Raw genomic sequence first — 23,576 nt, 5'->3', positions numbered from 1 at the left:
TGGGACCTTGATTAAACTAGTTTTGTTCATAACAGTAAGGTCGCCTATACCTTTCCTGTGTTTAAGGTTGTGCGGAAATAATAGATCCATCTAGGCCGGGTCCAGGCGAGTGGTAAGGCTTGGCCGGTTCTTCAGTCTGTTCAAAAGTCGTAGATAAGACGGAATGAGGTGAAGGCAGACAATCCAAGAAAGTGGTGCATACTCATCGTGATAGTGCACTTGTTGCTTTGTATAGAGTTATAAGAGTTTAGAATTCTCTCTCTCTCTCTCTCTCTCTCTCTCTCTCTCTCTCTCTCTCTTTATTTCATTTCCCTCCTCCCTCCCACCTTCCTCCATGCCTCCTGCCCCCTACCTCCCTGGCTCCCTGTTCTCTGCCTGATGTCCGGGTCATTGTGTTGGTGTGGTTGTGCTCTTTCGTCACACCAGCCTCGCCCCCTGCTTCTCATGCCAACTCCCCTGTCACTCCCCCTGCCTCTCATGCCACGCCCTCTACTCCTTATGCTCTTTCTGCCCTCTAGTTAAGGCAGTTCTGCTCCCTCCCTCTACCCAGGAGCACGACGATGTAAAGAGAAAAAAAAGATGAAAGGAAGGAAGGATGAGAGATTTGAGATAGAAGTGGGAATAGAGATGATAGAAAGGGGTGGTAGTGGAAGGGAGGGATAAACAGGGGAGGTCCCGGTAGGGTATTTGGAATGGAATACCAACATTGAGGGGAGGGGGAATATATGAGTAGGGATATATGCGGGAAAGAGATGTATGAGTGTAATGGATATTTGAGAGAAGAAGGATACATATGAGGGGTATAAAGGGGGTGGGATGTATGAGGGATTACCTGTTACCTGTAGTTGCTTTCTGAGGGTCAGCAGGCCCCGCTTCTAGATCATACCTTCCAACGTGTGCACCACAGCCTGGCTGGTCAGGAACTGACTTGAGGATCTGTATATGCATGTGTCTCACGACTCGCGAACTTGCACTAACACGATTGCAGACAAACCACACGGAACAGGTGGGGTTTTGAACCTATGGCAAGTGAGTCCTGAAACTCCAGGCCTGGAGTTTTATGACTAACTAGCCAACGGCTCAAACTTCACCCGTTCTGTGGTTTATGAATGTCATGCAAATTAGAGAACAATGTTCCAGGTGTTTTCCGTCTGGCACCAACACACAAACTTTTAAGAAGTATCAACAGCGTGGGTGCAAGAGTTCACAAATAACCCTCACTTTGGAGAAGAAGCTTTTGCAAGGATGTTCTGGTCCATATGGACCATTATTAAGTTGGGATTTAATAATGGTGTAGAGTTTGATCTTTAAAGCCTGGGTTGTTTGTGGAAGACGCAGTGATATCATACTTGGAGTCTTCCCCTTCACCACGCTGTGTTACCTTAACGCGATGGCGAGGTTTGTGGTTTGTATCAGTAAAACAGTGTTATACAATACCAACAAGAAGATAAGTAGATATCTGACTCGCACATTAGTATTTGTGGTTTATGTCTAGGGTTAGTGAGCGTCTTCTCTGGGAGGGGAACACACTCCCAGCAGGGTGCTTGCCTGACTAAAAATCCAGCATATCTTTCGGCATAAATGGTGGAGATATTGCCCCTTTGGTCTAAATTACTCGCACTTCTGACTCATGCCATGGAGCACTTTACGAACATGGATTGCGGAATGTGAAAATGCTGTTTTGAATAAAGTTACTAAGGTTGTAATAATGATTTATTTAATGTGAGAATGAACTGGCCAGGGCAGTACCAAGTTATTGATACTGTAAATTTGTTATATAGTGTTAAAAACGAAACGTGATTAAAACTGAATGACCACAAGTTTCTAGTCCTTTGTGAATGAAATAGAACAGTTGAAACAATAACTGTTATGTGTACAGGTAGCAACCTCCCGTCCCATACACCTTGTTGTATGGAACGAGGAATGGAACGCACCTGAGACTCATCCACCTTGTATGGAACGACCCACCTGAAACTCGTACACTTTGCTGCATGAACCGAGGAATGAAATACACGTGAACCTCGCTCAAGCTTACGTAAACCTCACTTTTCTCACTGAGGTCAAACTGGCAACTTTTGGAACATCGTTCATATTCCCTTGAAAAAAAAAGGAGAGCACGTAACTTTGAAGAACAAATTGTTAGAAATATATTAGAGTGAGGAAAGGCTTCTGTTTCCTTATGGCCAAGATGCTGCGAATGTTCAACTCGCTGAGACGTAACAAGGAGAAGAAGAAGAGGTACAAGAGGAGCAACAGCAGCCCTAACGTCGACCTTCCCAACGGTCAGCTCACAGGTAAGCTTATTACACAATACATCACGTCACATAAGACACATCATAATCTATTATTTCAAATCAACGACTTGTTGATTTTAAATAATAATAATAAAGTCGGTGGTGGAAGAGCTCCTGGCCCTGCCTCTTCACTGGCCGCTGCTAGGTGTCACTTCCTGGTCCATGGGCTTTATCAAACCTCTTGTTAAAGCTAGGTATGGATCCTGCCTCCACTACATCACTTCCCAGATTATTCCACTTCCTGACAACTCTGTTACTGAAGAAATACTTCCTAACATCCCTGTGATTCATCTGAGTCTTCAACTTCTAAATGTGACCCCTTGTTGCTGTGTCCCATATCTGGAACATCCCGTCTCTGTCCACCTTGGCAGTTCCTCTCAGTATTTTTTATGTTATATTCCCCCTATCTCTCCTGTCCTCCAGTGTCGTCAGATGGATTTCCCTCAACCTCTCCTCGTAGGACATACCCCTCAGCTCCGGGACTAGTCTTGTTGCAAACCTTTGCATTTTCTCTAATTTCCTTACATGCTTGGCTAGGTGGGGGTTCCAAACTGGTGCTACATACTCCAGTATAGGTTTGACATGCACGGTGTACAGGGTCCTGAACGATTCCTTATTAAGATATCGGAATGCTATTCTCAGGTTTGCTAGGCGCCCATATGCTGCAGCAGTTATTGGTTGATGTGCGCCTCAGATGTGCCCGGTGTTATACTCACCCCAAGATCCTATTCCTTGAGTAAGGTTTATAGTCTCTAGCCCCCTAAACTGTACTCTGTCTGCGGTCTTCTTTGCTCTTCTCCAATCTTCATGACTTTGCACTTGGTGGGGTTGAACTCCAGGAGGCAGTTTCCGGACCAGGCCTGCAGCCTGTCCAGATCCGTTTGTAGTTTCGCCTGGTCCTCTTCCAGTTGAATTCTTCTCATCAACTTCACATCATCTGCAAAACAGGGACACTTCTGAGTCTGTTCCTTCCATCATGTCGTTCACATACACCAGAAACAGCACCGGTCCTAGGACTGACCCCTGTGGAACCCCACTCGTCACAGGCGCCCACTCTGACACCTCATCACGTACCATGACTCGCTGTTTTCCCGACAGGTATTCCCTGATCCATTGCAGTGCCTTCCCTGTTATACCTGCCTGCCTGTGTGTGTGTGTACTCAGTTGTGGTGGCAGGAGTCGTGTGTATGTGTGTGCGCGCGCGCGTGTTAAAACATGGTAAATGGAGACACGTGGCTTTTAGGAATTTGACGTGTCGTTGGAGTGTGAGCAGGGTAACATTCATGAAGGTATTCAGCTTAGCCAGCCTTGAGTCCTGGAGGTGAGACGCCGAGTGCCTTCTGCACTCTGAGGGTGGTATGGGGATATTATGCTTTGGACGGTTATTTGAATTGTGATGTCTGCGTACTTATTTCAATGCAACTGTTGAATGAAAGATGAACGTTTTTTTTCGGGTCACCCTCCATTGGTTGGAGTTGATCGTTATGCGAATATATATATATATATATATATATATATATATATATATATATATATATATATATATATATATATATATATATATATATATATATATATGCCGTGCCTAATATGTAAAACTGGTCAATTAGCAAGAACTCATTTAAAATTAAGTCCTTTCTAAAATTTTCTTTTATACGTTTAACGATATATTTTTTTCATTAATGTTGATGTAAAAATTTATAATTTTGCACCAAAAGAATCTTAGAAAACTTACCTAACCATATTATAACAAGCGCAATTTATTTTAGCCTAACCCAACTAAATATATTTTAGATTTGTTTACAATAATTTAATACTAAACAAACACAGTGAAATATATTTTTTTCGTTAGGTTCAGAATGATTTTGGCGAAATTATTGCATACACAAATTTTCACTTGTCCTATATGGTAAGATGAGCGTTGCTATTTAAGCCAAGATCGCAAGTTCTGCCTATTCGGCACGACATATATATATATATATATATATATATATATATATATATATATATATATATATATATATATATATATATATATATATATATATAGGGAGGTACCACCTCTAGAACTTTACTGGGGACCCTCATCCCCTCATCCTCAGAGAAGACAAACGTTCCTCAGGGAAAACTCAGGGTTCTTCCCGGAGCTGTTTGAATATTTTGTTCTCCTACCACCCCCTATAATTTATATATGTACTTTATTAATAGACAATAAATTGATAGAAAACACAAACATGAATACATTGGTACAATATATCAAAGGTTATGAGTCTCCTCCAGTTCCTCCGAAGCCGGACGCGAGCCCAGTATGCAGCATGCATTTCCCTCTGGATGGCCACGCTGAGGCGCTGGAACATGAAAGTGGCTGCCCTTGGGTCCCTGGTGATGTCGATGAGTTTGGAACCCAGTTCTTTAAGGAAACGTGTGGCATTTTTTCCCCATGATCCCAAGGTCTATGATCCCACTGGGACAAATTGATACTGTTGGCTTATGTCCATGTACTTGCCGACCTTCTGCTCCTCCCTGTGGTCAGCACCTCCTCCCTGTCGCCCGACACTGTGACGGATGTAGGTGTCAGCCAGTGTGGACACACAGGTATAGTCCTATGCTAAGAGCTTGCCATTCTTCCAAGGATAGATGGTGATCCCATCGGGGCGGTTTGCTGGGTTGTGGGTATTGTTGGCTGCTAGTGATCGGGGCTCCCTCTCGGCTGGGCATCCAACTGTAGCAAGGGTTCTCTTTATGATGTCGTTGACCTCATTGTGTCTTGCATGCCAGCCCTTGGTTTTGGGACAGTCAAGACCTTGTAGACCATACTAGTCGGCTTGTGCATCGCCACAAACACACGTATATTCTGTGTGAATATATGTATTATATAAATAAATAAATATATATATGTATATATGTATATATATATGTATATATGTATATATATATGTATATATGTATATATATATGTATATATATATGTATATATGTATATATATTAGTATTAAATTACTGTAAACAAATCTAAAATATATTTAGTTGGGTTAGGCTAAAATAAATTTCGCTTGTTATAATAAGGTTAGGTAAGTTTTCTAAGTTCCTTTTGGTGCAAAATTATAAATTTTTACATCAACATTAATGAAAAAAATATATCTTTAAACGTATAATAGAAAATTTTAGAAAGGACTTAATTTTAAATGAGTTCTTGCTAATTGACCAGTTTTACATATTCGGCACGACATATATATATATATATATATATATATATATATATATATATGTATATATATATATATGTATATATATATATATGTATATATATATATGTATATATATATATGTATATATATATGTATATATATATATGTATATATATATGTATATATATATATGTATATATATATATGTATATATATATGTATATATATATATGTATATATATATGTATATATATATATATGTATATATATATATGTATATATATATATGTATATATATATATGTATATATATATATGTATATATATATATGTATATATATATATGTATATATATATATGTATATATATATATGTATATATATATATGTATATATATGTATATATATATATGTATATATATATATATATATGTATATATGTATATATATATATGTATATATATATATGTATATATATATATGTATATATATATATGTATATATGTATATATGTATATATGTATATGTATATATATATATGTATATATGTATATATGTATATGTATATATATATATGTATATATGTATATATGTATATGTATATATATATGTATATATGTATATGTATATATATATATGTATATATGTATATGTATATATATATATGTATATATGTATATATATATATATATATGTATATATGTATATATGTATATGTATATATATATGTATATGTATATATATATGTATATGTATATATATATGTATATGTATATATATATGTATATGTATATATATATATATATATATATATATATATATATATATATATATATATATATATATATATATATATATATATATATATATATATATATATATATATATAGATATACACACATATATAATAAAAAAAGTTTTCTCAGTAAAATACAATAATCGGTATATTGTCTTATTATTATCGTACAGTATAATATAATTATATAGAAAAGTTGAGGCAGCTGACAACCAGACAACGTTGATTCACTCGTGGCAGCAAGGAAACAAATAGTTTGTTAAAAATATAAGCAGTGACATTAGACAGGTGCCAGTAACCCAACAGTGACATCAGACACGTACGAGTGACCCAGCAGTGACATCAGACAGGTGCGAGTGACCCAACAATGACATCAGACACGTACGAGTGACAGCAGTGACATCAAACAGGTGCGAGTAGCCCAACAGTGACATCAGACAGGTGCGAGTAACCCAACAGTGACATCAAACAGGTGCGAGTAACCCAACAGTGACATCAGACAGGTGCGAGTAACCCAACAGTGACATCAGACAGGTGCGAGTGACGCAGCAGTGATATTAGACAAGTGCGAGTAACCCAACAGTGACATCAGACAGGTGCGAGTAACCCAACAGTGACATCAAACAGGTGCGAGTGAAGCAGCAGTGACATCGGTTAAGTGGTCCAGCAGTGACATCAAACAGGTGTGAGTAACCCAACAGTGACATCAAACAGGTGCGAGTGACCCAGCAGTGACATCAAGCAGGTGCGAGTGACGCAGCAGTAACATCAAACAGGTGCGAGTGACCCGCCAGTGACATCAAATAGTTGATTGACCCAGCAGTGACATCAGACAGGTGCGATTGACCTAGCAGTGACATCAGACAGGTGCGATTGACCCTGCAGTGACATCAGACAGGTGCGAGTGACCCTTAAAGTTACCATTGAAGCATTAACTACCAAGCAATCCTAAAAATCCAGCCCACCATTGCTGAGCCTAGTCATTGTACAAAACACTAGCACTAAGGTACACATTGGTACCATGGTACATAGTGATACCATGGTACACAACAATGGCAGTATGGCACACAATGGTACCATGATACACAACAGTGGCACCATGGTGCACCATGGTACATAACAATGTACTATATAATTGGGTGTCAGGGAGCCTATACAAATGAGTGCCAGGAAGTTATATAGGTGTATGCCATGGAGATATGTATGTGCTTGCCAAGGAGCTGTATAGGTGGGTGCCAGAAAATTATACAGGTGGGTGCCAGGAAGCTATATAGGTGGGTGCCAGGAAGCTATATAGGTGGGCGCCAGGAAGCTATATAGGTGGGTGCCAGAAAGGTATATAGGTGGCTACCAGGAAGTTATATAGGTGGGTGTCAGGGGATTATGTAGGTGTGTACTATGGAGCTATACAGGCAGGTTCCAGGAGCCTATATTGGTAGGTGCCAATGTGCTATATAGATTAGTACCAAAGAGCTATATAGATGGGTCAAGGAGCTATATTGGTGGGTACCAGAGAGCTATATATAGGTGGGTGCCAGGGAGTTACATTCCTTGTTCTTCCTGGGTGACTGGAACGCCCATCACCCTGTGGGGGATGCGGGCTGCTGTGTGCCGAACAAGGGTGTTCTTTTGGAGTCCCTGCTGACTCGTTTGGATATTAGCATTTTGGATGATGGGTCTCTGACCTATTATAATGTTCATTAAAACTCCTTTTCAGTTATAAACCTCTTCGTTCCAGTTCTTTATATTTGGACTTCGGATACTCTGTTCTCCTGGACTTGCATCGTAGTGATCATTTTCTTCTTGAGTAGGCAGGATGCTTCTCCCCGATCTGCCCTCTGTGGAGAAATCTGGCTGCTTAGGATTGACTTCAGTTTGAGGCTTGGGCTCATATTTCTTGTGTCCTTGGTGATTTTCCTAATATACACAGGAGGGGCTTGCAATCACTGAGTTGTTCTCCCAAAGGCGACAGAGGTTAGCATTCCTTGGTCAGGTGACTTGGAATCCCGGCTTCTGCTGTGGTTGTTGCAGAAGGGAGAGGGGGTGAGCTCCATGTAGACCCCCTCTGGTGGACTGTAACCTCAGTTTGTCTGTGGTCAGAGAGGTGGCTTCTTTCTCTGCCTTCACTGGATGATGCCTGAGCTGTCTTTGCTGGCATTTAATGCCCCTCTGATGGTCTTGTCTAATTTCTTGGGGCATTATTCGGTTCATGTTTCAACGATAAAGGTCTTTACTAACGGGTCTAAGAGCGAGGGTGGAGTTGGTTTTGCTGTGATTGATGGTGAGAACTCTTATTGTTTGCAGTTACCAAGAGAGTTCTGTTGTCTTACTGCGGAGCTTACGACAATCCTAGCTGCTTTTATCCTGATAGATGGCTTAGTTGGTTCTCGGTTCACTGCGCCCAATGTTCTCTGCCCTGGCCCAGTAGGCTTCTGTCCAATCTGTGGTCCAAATGATCCTGGAGTGGTTGGCGCCCATCCAGTCGCGGCACAAGGATGCTGTAGGTAATAAATAGGAGGATTCCGCGGGAATGGCTGCTCTAGCGAGCCCTTTCCACCGTAGATTTTTACCTTATAGTAACTTCATGGGCTATATCTGCATATATGTCCTTAGGAAGTAGGGCGGGGGGCCTGATGGACGCTGGAAATTGGAAACAAGTTACACAAGATTCAAGAGGACGTGGATGTTTCGCCCTCCTCCGACAGGAATCGTTGCATAAAGATGAATCTGCTGTCTGGAGGATCGGGCGACAGAGATAGCCACTTGTTTGCAGGTGCTCTTGTCCTCCTCTGTAGCTGCTGACGTTCATCTAACTGTAGATCATATTTTAGTGGTCTGGTTTCGGCTAAAGTCTTTCTGCCTTCATCTTTTTTTTATGATTACCGAGGGCGAGGTTACTCTAGGGACGTCGGGGAACTTTCAACGGAGTCTTTTAACATTAATTGATGTCGGATGTTTTAACTTGGTCTGATATTATTTATGTTAAGATTTATGTTTACTACTTTTTTTGTTGATTTATCTTTTTCATTTTGTATATTTTTTTACGTTTTTGAGCGCCGTGCGACCTACGCAGTATGTGCTTCGTAAATGTCACAACTACTACTACTACTATTAAACCCTGGTAGTTTAGTGCTTAGTTTTGATTAATAACAATAATAATAAAACTACTATTACTACTATTATTACTACTACTAGAGACTCGTGGCAGAGAAGAATAACAGTTTTGCGAGAGAGAGAGTGACTGCTGGCCACCCTCCGCTGATACTAACATACATCATCAAGGAGGAACATTAATAAGAGAAGCAACAATAATTACCCCTGCGGCAAAACAGTAATGAGAGTAATAAGTCTGAGCGTCTCCGTAACAAAACTCGCCAAATTTCAAAATTGTTGGTGGGATTAATAGTGTAATTAGCATAGCAAAGTTTTTCTCTCCAAATAAAACTTAATTATACGAAACGAGTAAAAAATTCACGAGATTATATGACTATGTAATTTGGATCTCGTATATTGAATAAAAATGGGTATTACTGAAGTTGTATCCACATTAATTGTATTATTAAAATTTAGTCTGTAATGCAGGTTTTTATTGAGTTTTCCTACCTCGCCTGTAACATGGGAGGACATGGTATTACACTGTAGCGCAGGGTACATGGTACTGTTTGATATTATAGACGTTATAGTATACACAGAGGTGCATAATACATGACAGATCACGATACAAACACGCGCGCACACACACACACACACACACAAACACACACACACACACACACACACACACGCACACGCACACGCACACACACGCACACACACACACACGGAGGCGCATAGTACATGATAGTACACGATGCTGTTTGTTATTACACATTGTTTCAGTATACGTGAAGGTTAAACTGCTGAGTACACCTGAGTATTCAGTCCAGTAACATCTGTCACAACTTGTAACAGAGCAGAGGGTAATACAGCAGAAGGCATAACCGGCTTGCATAAACAGTTCCCTCTCTCCCCTTTCCCTTTCTTCAAAGGGGAAGGGGATTCAGAGAGGCTATTGAAGAGCTCTTGCAAGGAGTTGGAGGAATCCTTCCTTGGATCAAACATGATTGCCTTCCATTCGTCAGCAGTGTATAACCCTTACGAGAGTAACATTCCCCAATAATGATGATAATAATAATAAATAATAATACAGTTAATTATAATCGTATTGTGTGTCTGAAATTTTAAGAAATGCCTTGGTTCCATTGAGGGGGTTCTTGATTCGAGGGGTTAAAGCTACTCTTCCCCCTCCCCCCCTTTGATCGATCTTCATTAAATTTCATCCCTCCCCTTTCCCCAGGCGCAGTGTGACCCCTACAGGTTTAGCGCTGCTGAGTACATGACGTGGCCAGGCTAGCTTAAGTAAATTATGATCACAGAAGTTTTAAATAATTATATTTTTACATAATTGGAAACATGATTTTATATAATGTTTGAGTCATTATAATAATGATTATACATAATTATAATTAAGCTGATACATAGTGCTAATAACTAGTATATATTTTAATAATGATCATAAATAATTTTTACTTGTACAATTATATTTATGGGTCTAATACTTGATTATACATTTGCATATAATAGTAATAAATAATTATTATTATTTATTACTATTATTAGTCATAATATTCTGGCAGCAAAATAGGACTTAGGATATTAATATAATTTCTGTTTTGGCTAACACTGCCACGAACGGTTGACTGTCACTCTCCACAACAACAGAAGCACCAACAACAGGGGTTGCTTCCCATCACTCCACAACAACAGGGGTTGCTTCCCATCACTCTCTACAACAACAGAAGCACCAACAACATGGGATGCTTCCCATCACTCTCCACAACAACAGAAGCACCAACAACATGGGATGCTTCCCATCACTCTCCACAACAACAGAAGCACCAACAACAGGGGTTGCTTCCCATCACTCTCCACAACAGAAGCACCAACAACAGGTGTTGCTTCCCATCACTCTCCACAACAGAAGCACCAACAACAGGGGATGCTTCCCATCACTCTCCACAACAACAGAAGCACCAACAACATGGGATGCTTCCCATCACTCTCCACAATAGAAGCACCAACAACAGGGGATGCTTCCCATCCCTCCACAACAACAGAAGCACCAACAACATGGGATGCTTCCCATCACTCTCCACAACAACAGAAGCACCAACAACAGGGGTTGCTTCCCATCACTCTCCACAACAACAGAAGCACCAACAACAGGGTATGCTTCCCATCACTCTCCACAATAGAAGCACCAACAACAGGAGATGTTTCCCATCACTCCACAACAACATAAGCGCCAACAACAGGAGATGCTTCCCATCACTCCACAACATAAGCGCCAACAACAGGGGATGCTTCCCATCACTCTCCACAACAGAAGCACCAACAACAGGGGATGTTTCCCATCACTCCACAACAGAAGCACCAACAACAGGGGATGCTTCCCATCACTCTCCACAACAACAGAAGCCCCGACAACAAGGGTTGCTTCCCATCACTCTCCACAACAACAGAAGCACCAGCATCAGGGGTTGCTTCCCATCACTCTCCACAACAACAGAAGCACCAACAACAGGGTTTGCTTCCATCACTCTCCACAAAAAAAAGAAGCACCAACAACAGGGGTTGCTTCCCATCACTCCACAACAACATAAGCGCCAACAACAGGGGATGCTTCCCATCACACTCCACAATAGAAGCACCAACAACAGGGGATGCTTCCCATGACTCCACAACAACAGAAGCACCACAAGGGATGCTTCCCATGACTCCACAACAACAGAAGCACCAACAACAGGGGATGCTTCCCATGACTCCACAACAACAGAAGCACCACAAGGGATGCTTCCCATCACTCCACAACAGAAGCACCAACAGGGGATGCTTCCCATCACTCTCCACAACAACAGAAGCAACAGGGGATGCTTCCCATCACTCTCCACAACAGAAGCACCAACAACAGGGGATGCTTCCCATCACTCCACATCAACAGAAGCACCAACAACAGGGGATGCTTCCCATCACTCCACAACAACAGAAGCACCAACAACAGGGGTTGCTTCCCATCACTCTCCACAACAACAGAAGCACCAACAACAGGGAATGCTTCCCATCACTCAACAACAGAAGCAACAACAACAAGTGTTGTTTCCCATCACTGCAGCAACAGAAGCACCAACAACAGGGTTTGCTTCCATCACTCTCCACAACAACAGAAGCACCAACAACAGGGTTTGCTTCCATCACTCTCCACAACAACAGAAGCACCAACAACAGAAGCACCAACAACAGGGGTTGCTTCATATCACTGCTGGTCATGTGTCTTATCTTGTGGGCATGAGTTTATCTGCTGGCCATGAGAGCCCATCTACCGGCCATGAGGGGGCCCATCTTGTGGCCTTCGTAAAATCTTGAAAAAAAGAGTTAACTAAGAACTACATCAGCTGGAATTTTATAAGTGTTACTGTTGACTTTTGACTTGGATCACGTGTGTGTGTGTTTTTGTTTATAAAAGTATAATGGCTGATTCTCTCTCTCTCTCTCTCTCTCTCTCTCTCTCTCTCTCTCTCTCTCTCTCTCTCTCTCTCTCTCTCTCTCTCTCTCTCTCTCTCTCTCTCTCTCTCTCTCTCTCTCTCTCTCTCTCCCCCTCCCCCTCCCTCACACTGCCAAGTCCAGTGTATTTTGGTCTTCTCTATTACTCATCTAAATATAGCGTAAAGTAACAAGAGTCGAAACCCGTTTTGTTGTTGTTTTGTTGCTACCAGCTGTTGCCGATGATACCAGCTGTTGCCGATGATACCAGCTGGTACTGATGATTCCAGCTGATGCTGTGTTGCCACCTGGTGCTGATGATACCAGCTGGTGCTGATGATTCCAGCTGATGCTGTGTTGCCACCTGGTGCTGATGATACCAGCTGGTGCCCATGACAACAGCTGGTGTTGAAACCAGCTGATATTGATGATAGGTGGTACCCCCTGGTGTTGTTGTTACTAACTGGTGTTGATACCAGCTGGTGCTGATGATGCCCGCTGTTGGTGTTGCTGTCATCTGGTGTTGATGATATCAGTTGATATCAACACCAGCTGATATAAATAGTTGAGAAAGTCTAACAGTAGATGCAGCATTTAAGTATCTTTGTGTAACACTTGGGTATCTTTGTGTAACACTTGGGTATCTTTGTGTAACACTTGGGTATCTTTGTGTAACACTTGGGTATCTTTGTGTAACACTTGGGTATCTTTGTGTAACACTTGGGTATCTTTGTGTAACACTTGGGTATCTTTGTGTAACACTTGGGTATCTTTGTGTAACACTTGGGTATCTTTGTGTAACACTTGGGTATCTTTGTGTAACACTTGGGTATCTTTGTGTAACACTTGGGTATCTTTGTGTAACACTTGGGTATCTTTGTGCAACACTTGGGTATCTTTGTGCAACACTTGGGTATCTTTGTGTAACACTTGGGTATCTTTGTGTAACACTTGGGTATCTTTGTGTAACACTTGGGTATCTTTGTGTAACACTTGGGTATCTTTGTGTAACACTTGGGTATCTTTGTGTAACACTTGGGTATCTTTGTGTAACACTTGGGTATCTTTGTGTAACACTTGGGTATCTTTGTGTAACACTTGGGTATCTTTGTGTAACACTTGGGTATCTTTGTGTAACACTTGGGTATCTTTGTGTAACACTTGGGTATCTTTGTGTAACACTTGGGTATCTTTGTGTAACACTTGGGTATCTTTGTGCAACACTTGGGTATCTTTGTGCAACACTTGGGTATCTTTGTGTAACACTTGGGTATCTTTGTGTAACACTTGGGTATCTTTGTGTAACACTTGGGTATCTTTGTGTAACACTTGGGTATCTTTGTGTAACACTTGGGTATCTTTGTGTAACACTTGGGTATCTTTGTGTAACACTTGGGTATCTTTGTGTAACACTTGGGTATCTTTGTGTAACACTTGGGTATCTTTGTGTAACACTTGGGTATCTTTGTGTAACACTTGGGTATCTTTGTGTAACACTTGGGTATCTTTGTGTAACACTTGGGTATCTTTGTGTAACACTTGGGTATCTTTGTGTAACACTTGGGTATCTTTGTGTAACACTTGGGTATCTTTGTGTAACACTTGGGTATCTTTGTGTAACACTTGGGTATCTTTGTGTAACACTTGGGTATCTTTGTGTAACACTTGGGTATCTTTGTGTAACACTTGGGTATCTTTGTGTAACACTTGGGTATCTTTGTGTAACACTTGGGTATCTTTGTGTAACACTTGGGTATCTTTGTGTAACACTTGGGTATCTTTGTGCAACACTTGGGTATCTTTGTGTAACACTTGGGTATCTTTGTGTAACACTTGGGTATCTTTGTGTAACACTTGGGTATCTTTGTGTAACACTTGGGTATCTTTGTGTAACACTTGGGTATCTTTGTGTAACACTTGGGTATCTTTGTGTAACACTTGGGTATCTTTGTGTAACACTTGGGTATCTTTGTGTAACACTTGGGTATCTTTGTGTAACACTTGGGTATCTTTGTGTAACACTTGGGTATCTTTGTGTAACACTTGGGTATCTTTGTGTAACACTTGGGTATCTTTGTGTAACACTTGGGTATCTTTGTGTAACACTTGGGTATCTTTGTGTAACACTTGGGTATCTTTGTGTAACACTTGGGTATCTTTGTGTAACACTTGGGTATCTTTGTGCAACACTTGGGTATCTTTGTGTAACACTTGGGTATCTTTGTGTAACACTTGGGTATCTTTGTGCAACACTTGGGTATCTTTGTGCAACACTTGGGTATCTTTGTGTAACACTTGGGTATCTTTGTGTAACACTTGGGTATCTTTGTGTAACACTTGGGTATCTTTGTGTAACACTTGGGTATCTTTGTGTAACACTTGGGTATCTTTGTGCAACACTTGGGTATCTTTGTGTAACACTTGGGTATCTTTGTGTAACACTTGGGTATCTTTGTGTAACACTTGGGTATCTTTGTGTAACACTTGGGTATCTTTGTGTAACACTTGGGTATCTTTGTGTAACACTTGGGTATCTTTGTGTAACACTTGGGTATCTTTGTGTAACAATCTTTGTGCAACACTTGGGTATCTTTGTGCAACACTTGGGTATCTTTGTGCAACACTTGGGTATCTTTGTGTAACACTTGGGTATCTTTGTGCAACACTTGGGTATCTTTGTGCAACACTTGGGTATCTTTGTGTAACACTTGGGTATCTTTGTGTAACACTTGGGTATCTTTGTGTAACACTTGGGTATCTTTGTGTAACACTTGGGTATCTTTGTGCAACACTTGGGTATCTTTGTGCAACACTTGGGTATCTTTGTGTAACACTTGGGTATCTTTGTGCAACACTTGGGTATCTTTGTGTAACACTTGGGTATCTTTGTGCAACACTTGGGTATCTTTGTGTAACACTTGGGTATCTTTGTGTAACACTTGGGTATCTTTGTGTAACACTTGGGTATCTTTGTGTAACACTTGGGTATCTTTGTGCAACACTTGGGTATCTTTGTGCAACACTTGGGTATCTTTGTGTAACACTTGGGTATCTTTGTGTAACACTTGGGTATCTTTGTGTAACACTTGGGTATCTTTGTGTAACACTTGGGTATCTTTGTGCAACACTTGGGTATCTTTGTGCAACACTTGGGTATCTTTGTGTAACACTTGGGTATCTTTGTGTAACACTTGGGTATCTTTGTGTAACACTTGGGTATCTTTGTGTAACACTTGGGTATCTTTGTGTAACACTTGGGTATCTTTGTGTAACACTTGGGTATCTTTGTGTAACACTTGGGTATCTTTGTGTAACACTTGGGTATCTTTGTGCAACACTTGGGTATCTTTGTGTAACACTTGGGTATCTTTGTGTAACACTTGGGTATCTTTGTGTAACACTTGGGTATCTTTGTGTAACACTTGGGTAACTTTGTGCAACACTTGGGTATTTTTGTGTAACATTTGGGTATCTTTGTGCAACACTTTTGTATCTTTCTGCATCGGTTGGGTATCTTTTTGCAACGCTTGGGTATTTTTGTGCAGCGGTTGGGTATCTTTTTGCAACACTTGGGTATCTTTGTGCAACACTTGGTTATCCTCGCATGTTTATCTTCCTGTGTTTTAATCCTGTGTTTATCCTCCTGTGTTTTAATCCTGTGTTTATCCTCCTGTGTTATAATCCTGTGTTTATCCTCCTGTGTTATAATCCTGTGTTTGTTATCCTCCTGTGTTATAATCCTGTGTTTGTTATCCTTCTGTGTTATCCTGTGTTTATCCTCCTGTCTTATAATCCTATGTTTATCCTCCTGTCTTATAATCCTGTGTTTATCCTCCTGTCTTATAATCCTGTGTTTGGCGGGCTGTATGTATCAGCTGTATATTTCAGTCATATGCCATGAAAATGCACACATGAATCATGTGTCCGAGGGGTCATATGTCTCAAAGGACATGTGTTGCGAGGCTCATGTGTCATAAAACACCTGTGTTGCGAGGCTCGTGTGTCGTGTTCGGTCTAGAGACCATATAACTAATGACCTTGTAAATTTTATGGACATGTATCTTAAGAGTTGTCAAGGTTTGTGTCTGTATTCATGTCTTAAAAGCCATTGATAGTTCAAAGTAGTCTGTGATTATTTAGGTAAAAGGACACATGAAACTAATGTGACATTTTATGCTGACAACGTTTCGCTCTCCAACGGTTTGTCAAAACTCCTGAAGAGGAAAATGTCGCCACAATAAAATGTCTTATTATTTGCATCTGTGTCAATGCTTTTACCTAACATTTTGTGGGTAATTCTGTTAGTTATTACCCAGTAATTATTTAACCATGGTGAGGGTGGAGAGCTGGTCCTGGTAGTGCAGTGCACTTTCCCACGGTAATGTTGCAGAGGAACTGTTTTGCAATTGCTTATCTCGTTTATTCTCTTCTTGTTTCTAGAGGGAGGGATGGAGAGTGGGGAGAGATGTAGATCAGGGTTCACATGGAAAGCGTGAAAATCAAGCAGACTGTTGCAAATTGCTGCTCTGAGGCTCTCTGCAATTGCAACATGTCCAGTCATTTGTTGAATGTCGGATTTTTTGTTTGTGCCCGTGTCGCTGCTTATCTACAGAAACTGTTGTGCGTGGGTATGTGCTCGCTTCTCTGTGGTTGAAGGGGTCGAGTTTCAACTGGCCGAGTTGTATTTGTGGGAGGGGTCGAGACTGGGTTCCTGACTCCGCCTCTTAAAACTCCTTTTACTTAAGGCCTCTTGGGATTTATCATATCGACTCTTGAAGCTGTGTATTGAGTTTTCCTCTACAGCTACGTCATCTAGATCATTCCATTTCTCGACCACCCTGGGACTAAGAAAACACTTCCTTCTATCACTGTGGTTCATATGTCTTCTGCTTCCGCCTGTCTTTCCTTGATCCTGGTCCTCATACTTCAGTCTGTCCCTATCTGTCCTGTCAGTTTCTTTTAAGATTTTGGATGTCGTAATCACGTCTTCTCTAGTCCTCCTGTCTGCCAGAACCGTAAACTTAAAGCATCATAAGGCATTCCTCTCGGTTCTGGTGCTAGTCTGATCGTAGACCTTTAGGTGTGACGTCCGTGCTGGGGCCACGTACTTAAAGATTAAACTAACGTATGTTCTTTATAAAGTTCTAAAGGATTTTTTGTTCAAGTTCCTGATTGCTTTTCTGAGGTGTGTTAATCTTGCATACGCCGTATACGTTATACGATGTGTGTAATATTGGCTGTGTATTTGGTGTTATAGTCACCCCCGAGTTCTCTCCGTTCACTGACATATGCAGCTTCTCAGCTTCTACCACTCATACTGTACTCTGTCTCCGGTCTGCTCTCGTCCCTAATTCGCATGATTTTGCAGTTGTTTGGGTTGAACGCTTAAAAGCTGGACAACATCTGCGGTCTGTTGAGGTCAGGTTCAAGTTCATCACTGTCTTCTCTTGGTTTTATTCTCCCCATTAGCTTCATAACATTGGAAAACAGTGACTCTGTGTTCAATACTTTCTGGTAGGTCGTTGACATATATTAGGAATAATAGCGGTCCTAACACTGATCCTTGTCGGACCCCACTCGTTACTCTCTCCCATTTTGATGTCTTATTCCTTAGTGTGATCGTCAGGTCGTTTTCCTGTTATTTCTCTGATCCCTTATAATTATTTCATTGCTTGTTCCAGTCTAATTCTTCCTTCGTTTCGTATTTTCTTGTCTGTTAACAGCGCTCATGTTGTGTTGGAAGTACGTGTTTTGTCCAGGGAGAAGTGGATATTGGAGGGAGGTAAAGGAAAATCTTGAACCGAGACATGAATCCTCGGTGCTGAGGAACGAATTTCGGCTGAAGAATAAATATCGCAATATAGTGTCTGGTGCAATAACGCCACTGGAGCAAATCACAAACAACTCACGCCTTGGAGAGGAGACATTAGACGACGTTTCGGTCCGTCTTGGACCATTATCAAGTCAGCCGATGTTGATCCATTAGTAATACAACGGGTTGTGGCATTTTATTGCAAAGACGTTTCTTCCAATGAGGACTTCATTAATGTGTTTCGTCCCTGATTGACGAAACGTCTTCACAGTAAAATGCCATAACCGGCATTGTGGGTCTTATTGACTTTAGCCCACAAGTTTAAAGCTTTGTAGTAAATCTTTATCAGCTCATTGTCGTAACTGAACCTTCCTCCTGCTGTCTGCTTCCTTCAGTCATCCTCTACTTTTCCCTCAGTCATTCTTTGCTTCTGCCTCAGTTATCTTCTCCCTGCTTCAGTCATCCTCTCCTTCTGCCTCAATCATCCTGTCCTGTCTCAATCATCCTTTCCTTCTGCCTCAACTATCCTCTACTGCCTCACTCATCCTCTGCTGCTGCCTCACACACTGCCGCTGTGGTGATACTGTTATATTACAGTAATGTTATTTCAGTATGGCAAAGGTTAGAGCCACAGCCAGGCTTTAAGGATATATTGATGATCCACTGCCAAAGTTTTCTCATTCCACGAGTTTGAGGCGTTTGGTTTGGTGACCGAGGAGGTGAGAGGGGGGCTCAGGAGGAGGAGGTGAGAGGGGTCCAGGAGGAGGAGGAGGAGGAGGAGGAGGAGGTGAGAGGGGTCCAGGAGGAGGAGGAGGAGGAGGTGAGAGGGGTCCAGGAGGAGGAGGAGGAGGTGAGAGGGTCCAGGAGGAGGTGAGAGGGGTCAAGGAGGAGGAGGAGGTGAGAGGGGTCCAGGAGGAGGAGGAGGAGGTGAGAGGGGTCCAGAAGGAGGTGAGAGGGGTCCAGGAGGAGGAGGAGGAGGAGGTGAGAGGGGTCCAGGAGGAGGAGGAGGTGAGAGGGGTCCAGGAGGAGGAGGAGGTGAGAGGGGTCCAGGAGGAGGAGGTGAGAGGGGTCCAGGAGGAGGAGGTGAGAGGGGTCCAGGAGGAGGAGGTGAGAGGGGTCCAGGAGGAGGAGGTGAGAGGGGTCCAGGAAGAGGAGGTGAGAGGGGTCCAGGAGGAGGAGGTGAGAGGGGTCCAGGAGGAGGAGGAGGTGAGAGATAAAGGGTACACCAATGAGAGATGCTGGCGGATGGTGGTGGTTTCAGGGAGTGAAGGGTGGTAGTGGGCGTCATCGTGGTGGTAGTTGAGGGAGGGGGTAGAGGTTGGATGAGGCTGAGGAAGAGGTGCTGGTGGGTGGAATAAGGAGGGGGCGTTGAAGGAAGTGGATATAGTCATAGTTGGAGGAGGAGGGGCAAGAGGAAGTAGTGATGATTGGAGAAGAATGAGGAAGAGTTGCTGGTGGTTACGAGTAGGTGGTGGTGATGGTGGTTGGAGGAAGAGATGTTAGTGATTGGAGATGGTGGTGGCGTCAGCGTTGGTGGAAAATGTAGTGGTGGTGGTGGTTAAAGGAGGAGAATGAGGAGAAGAGTTATGGAGGAAGAAATTGAAGGAAAACAAGGGGACACAAGGAAGACGAGGAGATTGAGGATTGGAATTACATGGAGACATTGGTATTATTGTTGGAGATATTGTTGGAAGTATTGTTGTTGAAGTTATTGTTGTTGAAGTTATTGTTGTTGAAGTTACCGTTGTTGAAGTTATTGTTGTTGAAGTTATTGTTGTTGAAGTTATTGTTGTTGAAGGTGTCACTGTTGAAGGTGTCACTGTTGAAGGTATCACTGTTGGTATCACTGTTGAACGTATCACTGTTGAAGGTATCACTGTTGAAGGTATTACTGTTGAAGGTATCACTGTTGAAGGTATCACTGTTGAAGGTATCACTGTTGGTATCACTGTTGAAGGTATCACTGTTGAAGGTATCACTGTTGAAGGTATCACTGTTGGTATCACTGTTGAAGGTATCACTGTTGAAGGTATCACTGTTGAAGGTATCACTGTTGAAGGTATTACTGTTGAAGGTATCACTGTTGAAGGTATCACTGTTGGTATCACTGTTGAAGGTATCACTGTTGAAGGTATCACTGTTGAAGGTATCACTGTTGAAGGTATCACTGTTGAAGGTATCACTGTTGAAGGTATTACTGTTGAAGGTATCACTGTTGAAGGTATCACTGTTGAAGGTATCACTGTTGAAGGTATCACTGTTGAAGGTATCACTGAAGGTATTACTGTTGAAGGTATTACTGTTGAAGGTATTACTGTTGAAGGTATCACTGTTGAAGGTATTACTGTTGAAGGTATCACTGTTGAAGGTATCATTGTTGAAGGTATAACTGTTGAAGGCATTACTGTTGAAGGTATCACTGTTGAAGGTATCACTGTTGAAGGTATCACTGTTGAAGGTATCACTGTTGAAGGTATCACTGTTGAAGGTATCACTGTTGAAGGTATTACTGTTGAAGGTATCACTGTTGAAGGTATCACTGTTGAAGGTATCACTGTTGAAGGTATCACTGTTGAAGGTATCACTGTTGGAGGTATCACTGTTGAAGGTATCACTGTTGAAGGTATCACTGTTGAAGGTATCACTGTTGAAGGTATCACTGTTGAAGGTATCACTGTTGAAGGTATCACTGTTGAAGGTATCACTGTTGGAGGCATCACTGTTGAAGGTATCACTGTTGGAGGTATCACTGTTGAAGGTATCATTATTGGAGGTTTCACTGTTGAAGGTATCACTTTTAGAAGTATCATTGTTGATGGTATCATTGTTGAATGTATCACTGTTGAAGGTATCATTGTTGAAGGTATCATTGTTGAAGGTATCATTGTTGAAGGTATCATTGTTGAAGGTATCATTGTTGGAGGTATCATTGTTGAAGGTATCATTGTTGGAGGTATCATTGTTGAAGGTATCATTGTTGGAGGTATCATTGTTGAAGGTATCATTGTTGGAGGTATCATTGTTGAAGGTATCATTGTTGAAGGTATCATTGTTGGAGGTATCATTGTTGGAGGTATCATTGTTGAAGGTATCATTGTTGGAGGTATCATTGTTGAAGGTATCATTGTTGGAGGTATCATTGTTGGAGGTATCATTGTTGAAGGTATCATTGTTGGAGGTATCATTGTTGGAGGTATCATTGTTGGAGGTATCATTGTTGAAGGTATCATTGTTGAAGGTATCATTGTTGAAGGTATCATTGTTGAAGGTATCATTGTTGAAGGTATCATTGTTGAAGGTATCATTGTTGAAGGTATCATTGTTGGAGGTATCATTGTTGAAGGTATCATTGTTGGAGGTATCATTGTTGAAGGTATCATTGTTGGAGGTATCATTGTTGAAGGTATCATTGTTGAAGGTATCATTGTTGAAGGTATCATTGTTGGAGGTATCATTGTTGAAGGTATCATTGTTGGAGGTATCATTGTTGAAGGTATCATTGTTGAAGGTATCATTGTTGAAGGTATCATTGTTGAAGGTATCATTGTTGAAGGTATCATTGTTGAAGGTATCATTGTTGATGGCATCATTGTTGAAGGTATCATTGTTAGAGGTATCATTGTTGAAGGTATCACTGTTGAAGGTATCACTGGAGGTATCTTTTTTTTACACAGGGTTTGACAAGGTTAGGTTAAGGATCCCTAGCTTTATCGACAAGCTATTTACGGGTTAAGGATTCCTAATTTTATTAACAAGCTAAGAGCTGTTGCCTACATCAGCTCATTTGAAAGCATTTTTATTGTTATGAAACACCAGTAGGGAACAGGATGAAGTTGGAGCCATATGTGGGCCAGCATTTTCATTTGATCAACTGTTGGAGGTATCATTGTTGGAGGTATTAATGTTGAAGGTATCATTGTTGGGGGTATCATTGTTGAAGGTATCATCGTTGGAGATGAAGATGCTTGACTTAGATATAGGTAGGAGATATGGAGTAAAATTAAGGAGATGGGAAGGGAGGAGAGATCAAGGATAGTGTGAAGCGAGGGAAGTGGGAGAGGGGAGATGCTGAGATAGAGAGAGATGTAGGACCCGTACGGGTTTAGCGCTTGTTTGTCTTGGATTATTACAAGTTCCCTCGGGGCTCTTGTGTGCCGTCCCTCGAGGTTAATCTCCCGGCTAGTATGCCGTCCCTGGGGGTTAGTCTGCTGGCTAATGTGCCGTCCCTTGGGGCTAAGTGAAAAATAAATTGTCGTTATTGTCGTTGTTCTCCTCTTCCTCCTCTTCCTCCTCCTCCTTCCTTCTCCTCCTTCTTCCTTCTCCTCCTTCTTCCTTCTCCTCCTTCTTCCTTCTCCTCCTCTTCTTCCTCCTCCTCTTCTTCCTCTTCCTCCTCCTCCTCCTCCTCCTCCTCTTCTTCCTCCTCTTCTTCCTCCTCCTCCGCTTCACGGTCACAGGCTTACGTTGGTCGTCCCTTGTCGTGATTATCCTGACTTCCTTGTGTATGTTTTTGTTGTGTAGGTGTCGTTGCTTGCTTCCTGTTCGTTGTCGCGCTGTTTGTGCTTTTATTGGGAGAACTTTTCGCTCAGTCAGAGAGAGAGAGAGAGAGAGCTCTCACCATTATAACACGTCGGTATCAGTGCCAGGAGGCCACATCGTAGTGCCGGTTCTCTGCCTTAACCAGCATCTTTCAACTTACTCAATCCTGTAACTGCACATCAAGAACGGGAAAAAACAGGTTGCACCGTTGTACAAGTAGCAACTGCAGAATGAAAGTGAAATACCCAAGACTGTTGACCTAGAGAGCGAAGGAGACTGCCGGAAGTACAAGTCTGACCAAAAAAACAAAAAACGAAAACTTTCACAGTAAACGTGAAGGACGTCAAACAACGGTACAAACAGTAAACGTGAA

At 41.6% G+C, this 23,576-nt stretch overlaps 1 protein-coding gene across 3 annotated transcripts in view; it reads left to right on the top strand.

Annotated features, from left to right (window-relative positions):
* LOC138853197 (serine-rich adhesin for platelets-like) overlaps nt 1-23,576 on the top strand; it is a 121,736-nt gene that overhangs the window by 20,140 nt on the left and 78,020 nt on the right. For 2 of the 3 annotated variants that reach the window (XM_070088641.1, XM_070088639.1), the window contains exon 1: nt 1,809-2,294. In XM_070088641.1, the coding sequence (XP_069944742.1) occupies nt 2,180-2,294 (115 nt within the window). In that variant the 5' untranslated portion in view covers nt 1,809-2,179. Of the gene's footprint in view, nt 1-1,808; nt 2,295-23,576 lie in introns of those variants that run through there. The other variant, XM_070088640.1, reaches the window with a different exon arrangement.

This window comes from Cherax quadricarinatus, chromosome 25 (assembly GCF_038502225.1).
Source record: "Cherax quadricarinatus isolate ZL_2023a chromosome 25, ASM3850222v1, whole genome shotgun sequence".
Classification (NCBI taxonomy): Eukaryota; Metazoa; Arthropoda; class Malacostraca; order Decapoda; family Parastacidae; genus Cherax; species Cherax quadricarinatus.
This window is presented reverse-complemented; position numbering and strand designations above follow the sequence as displayed.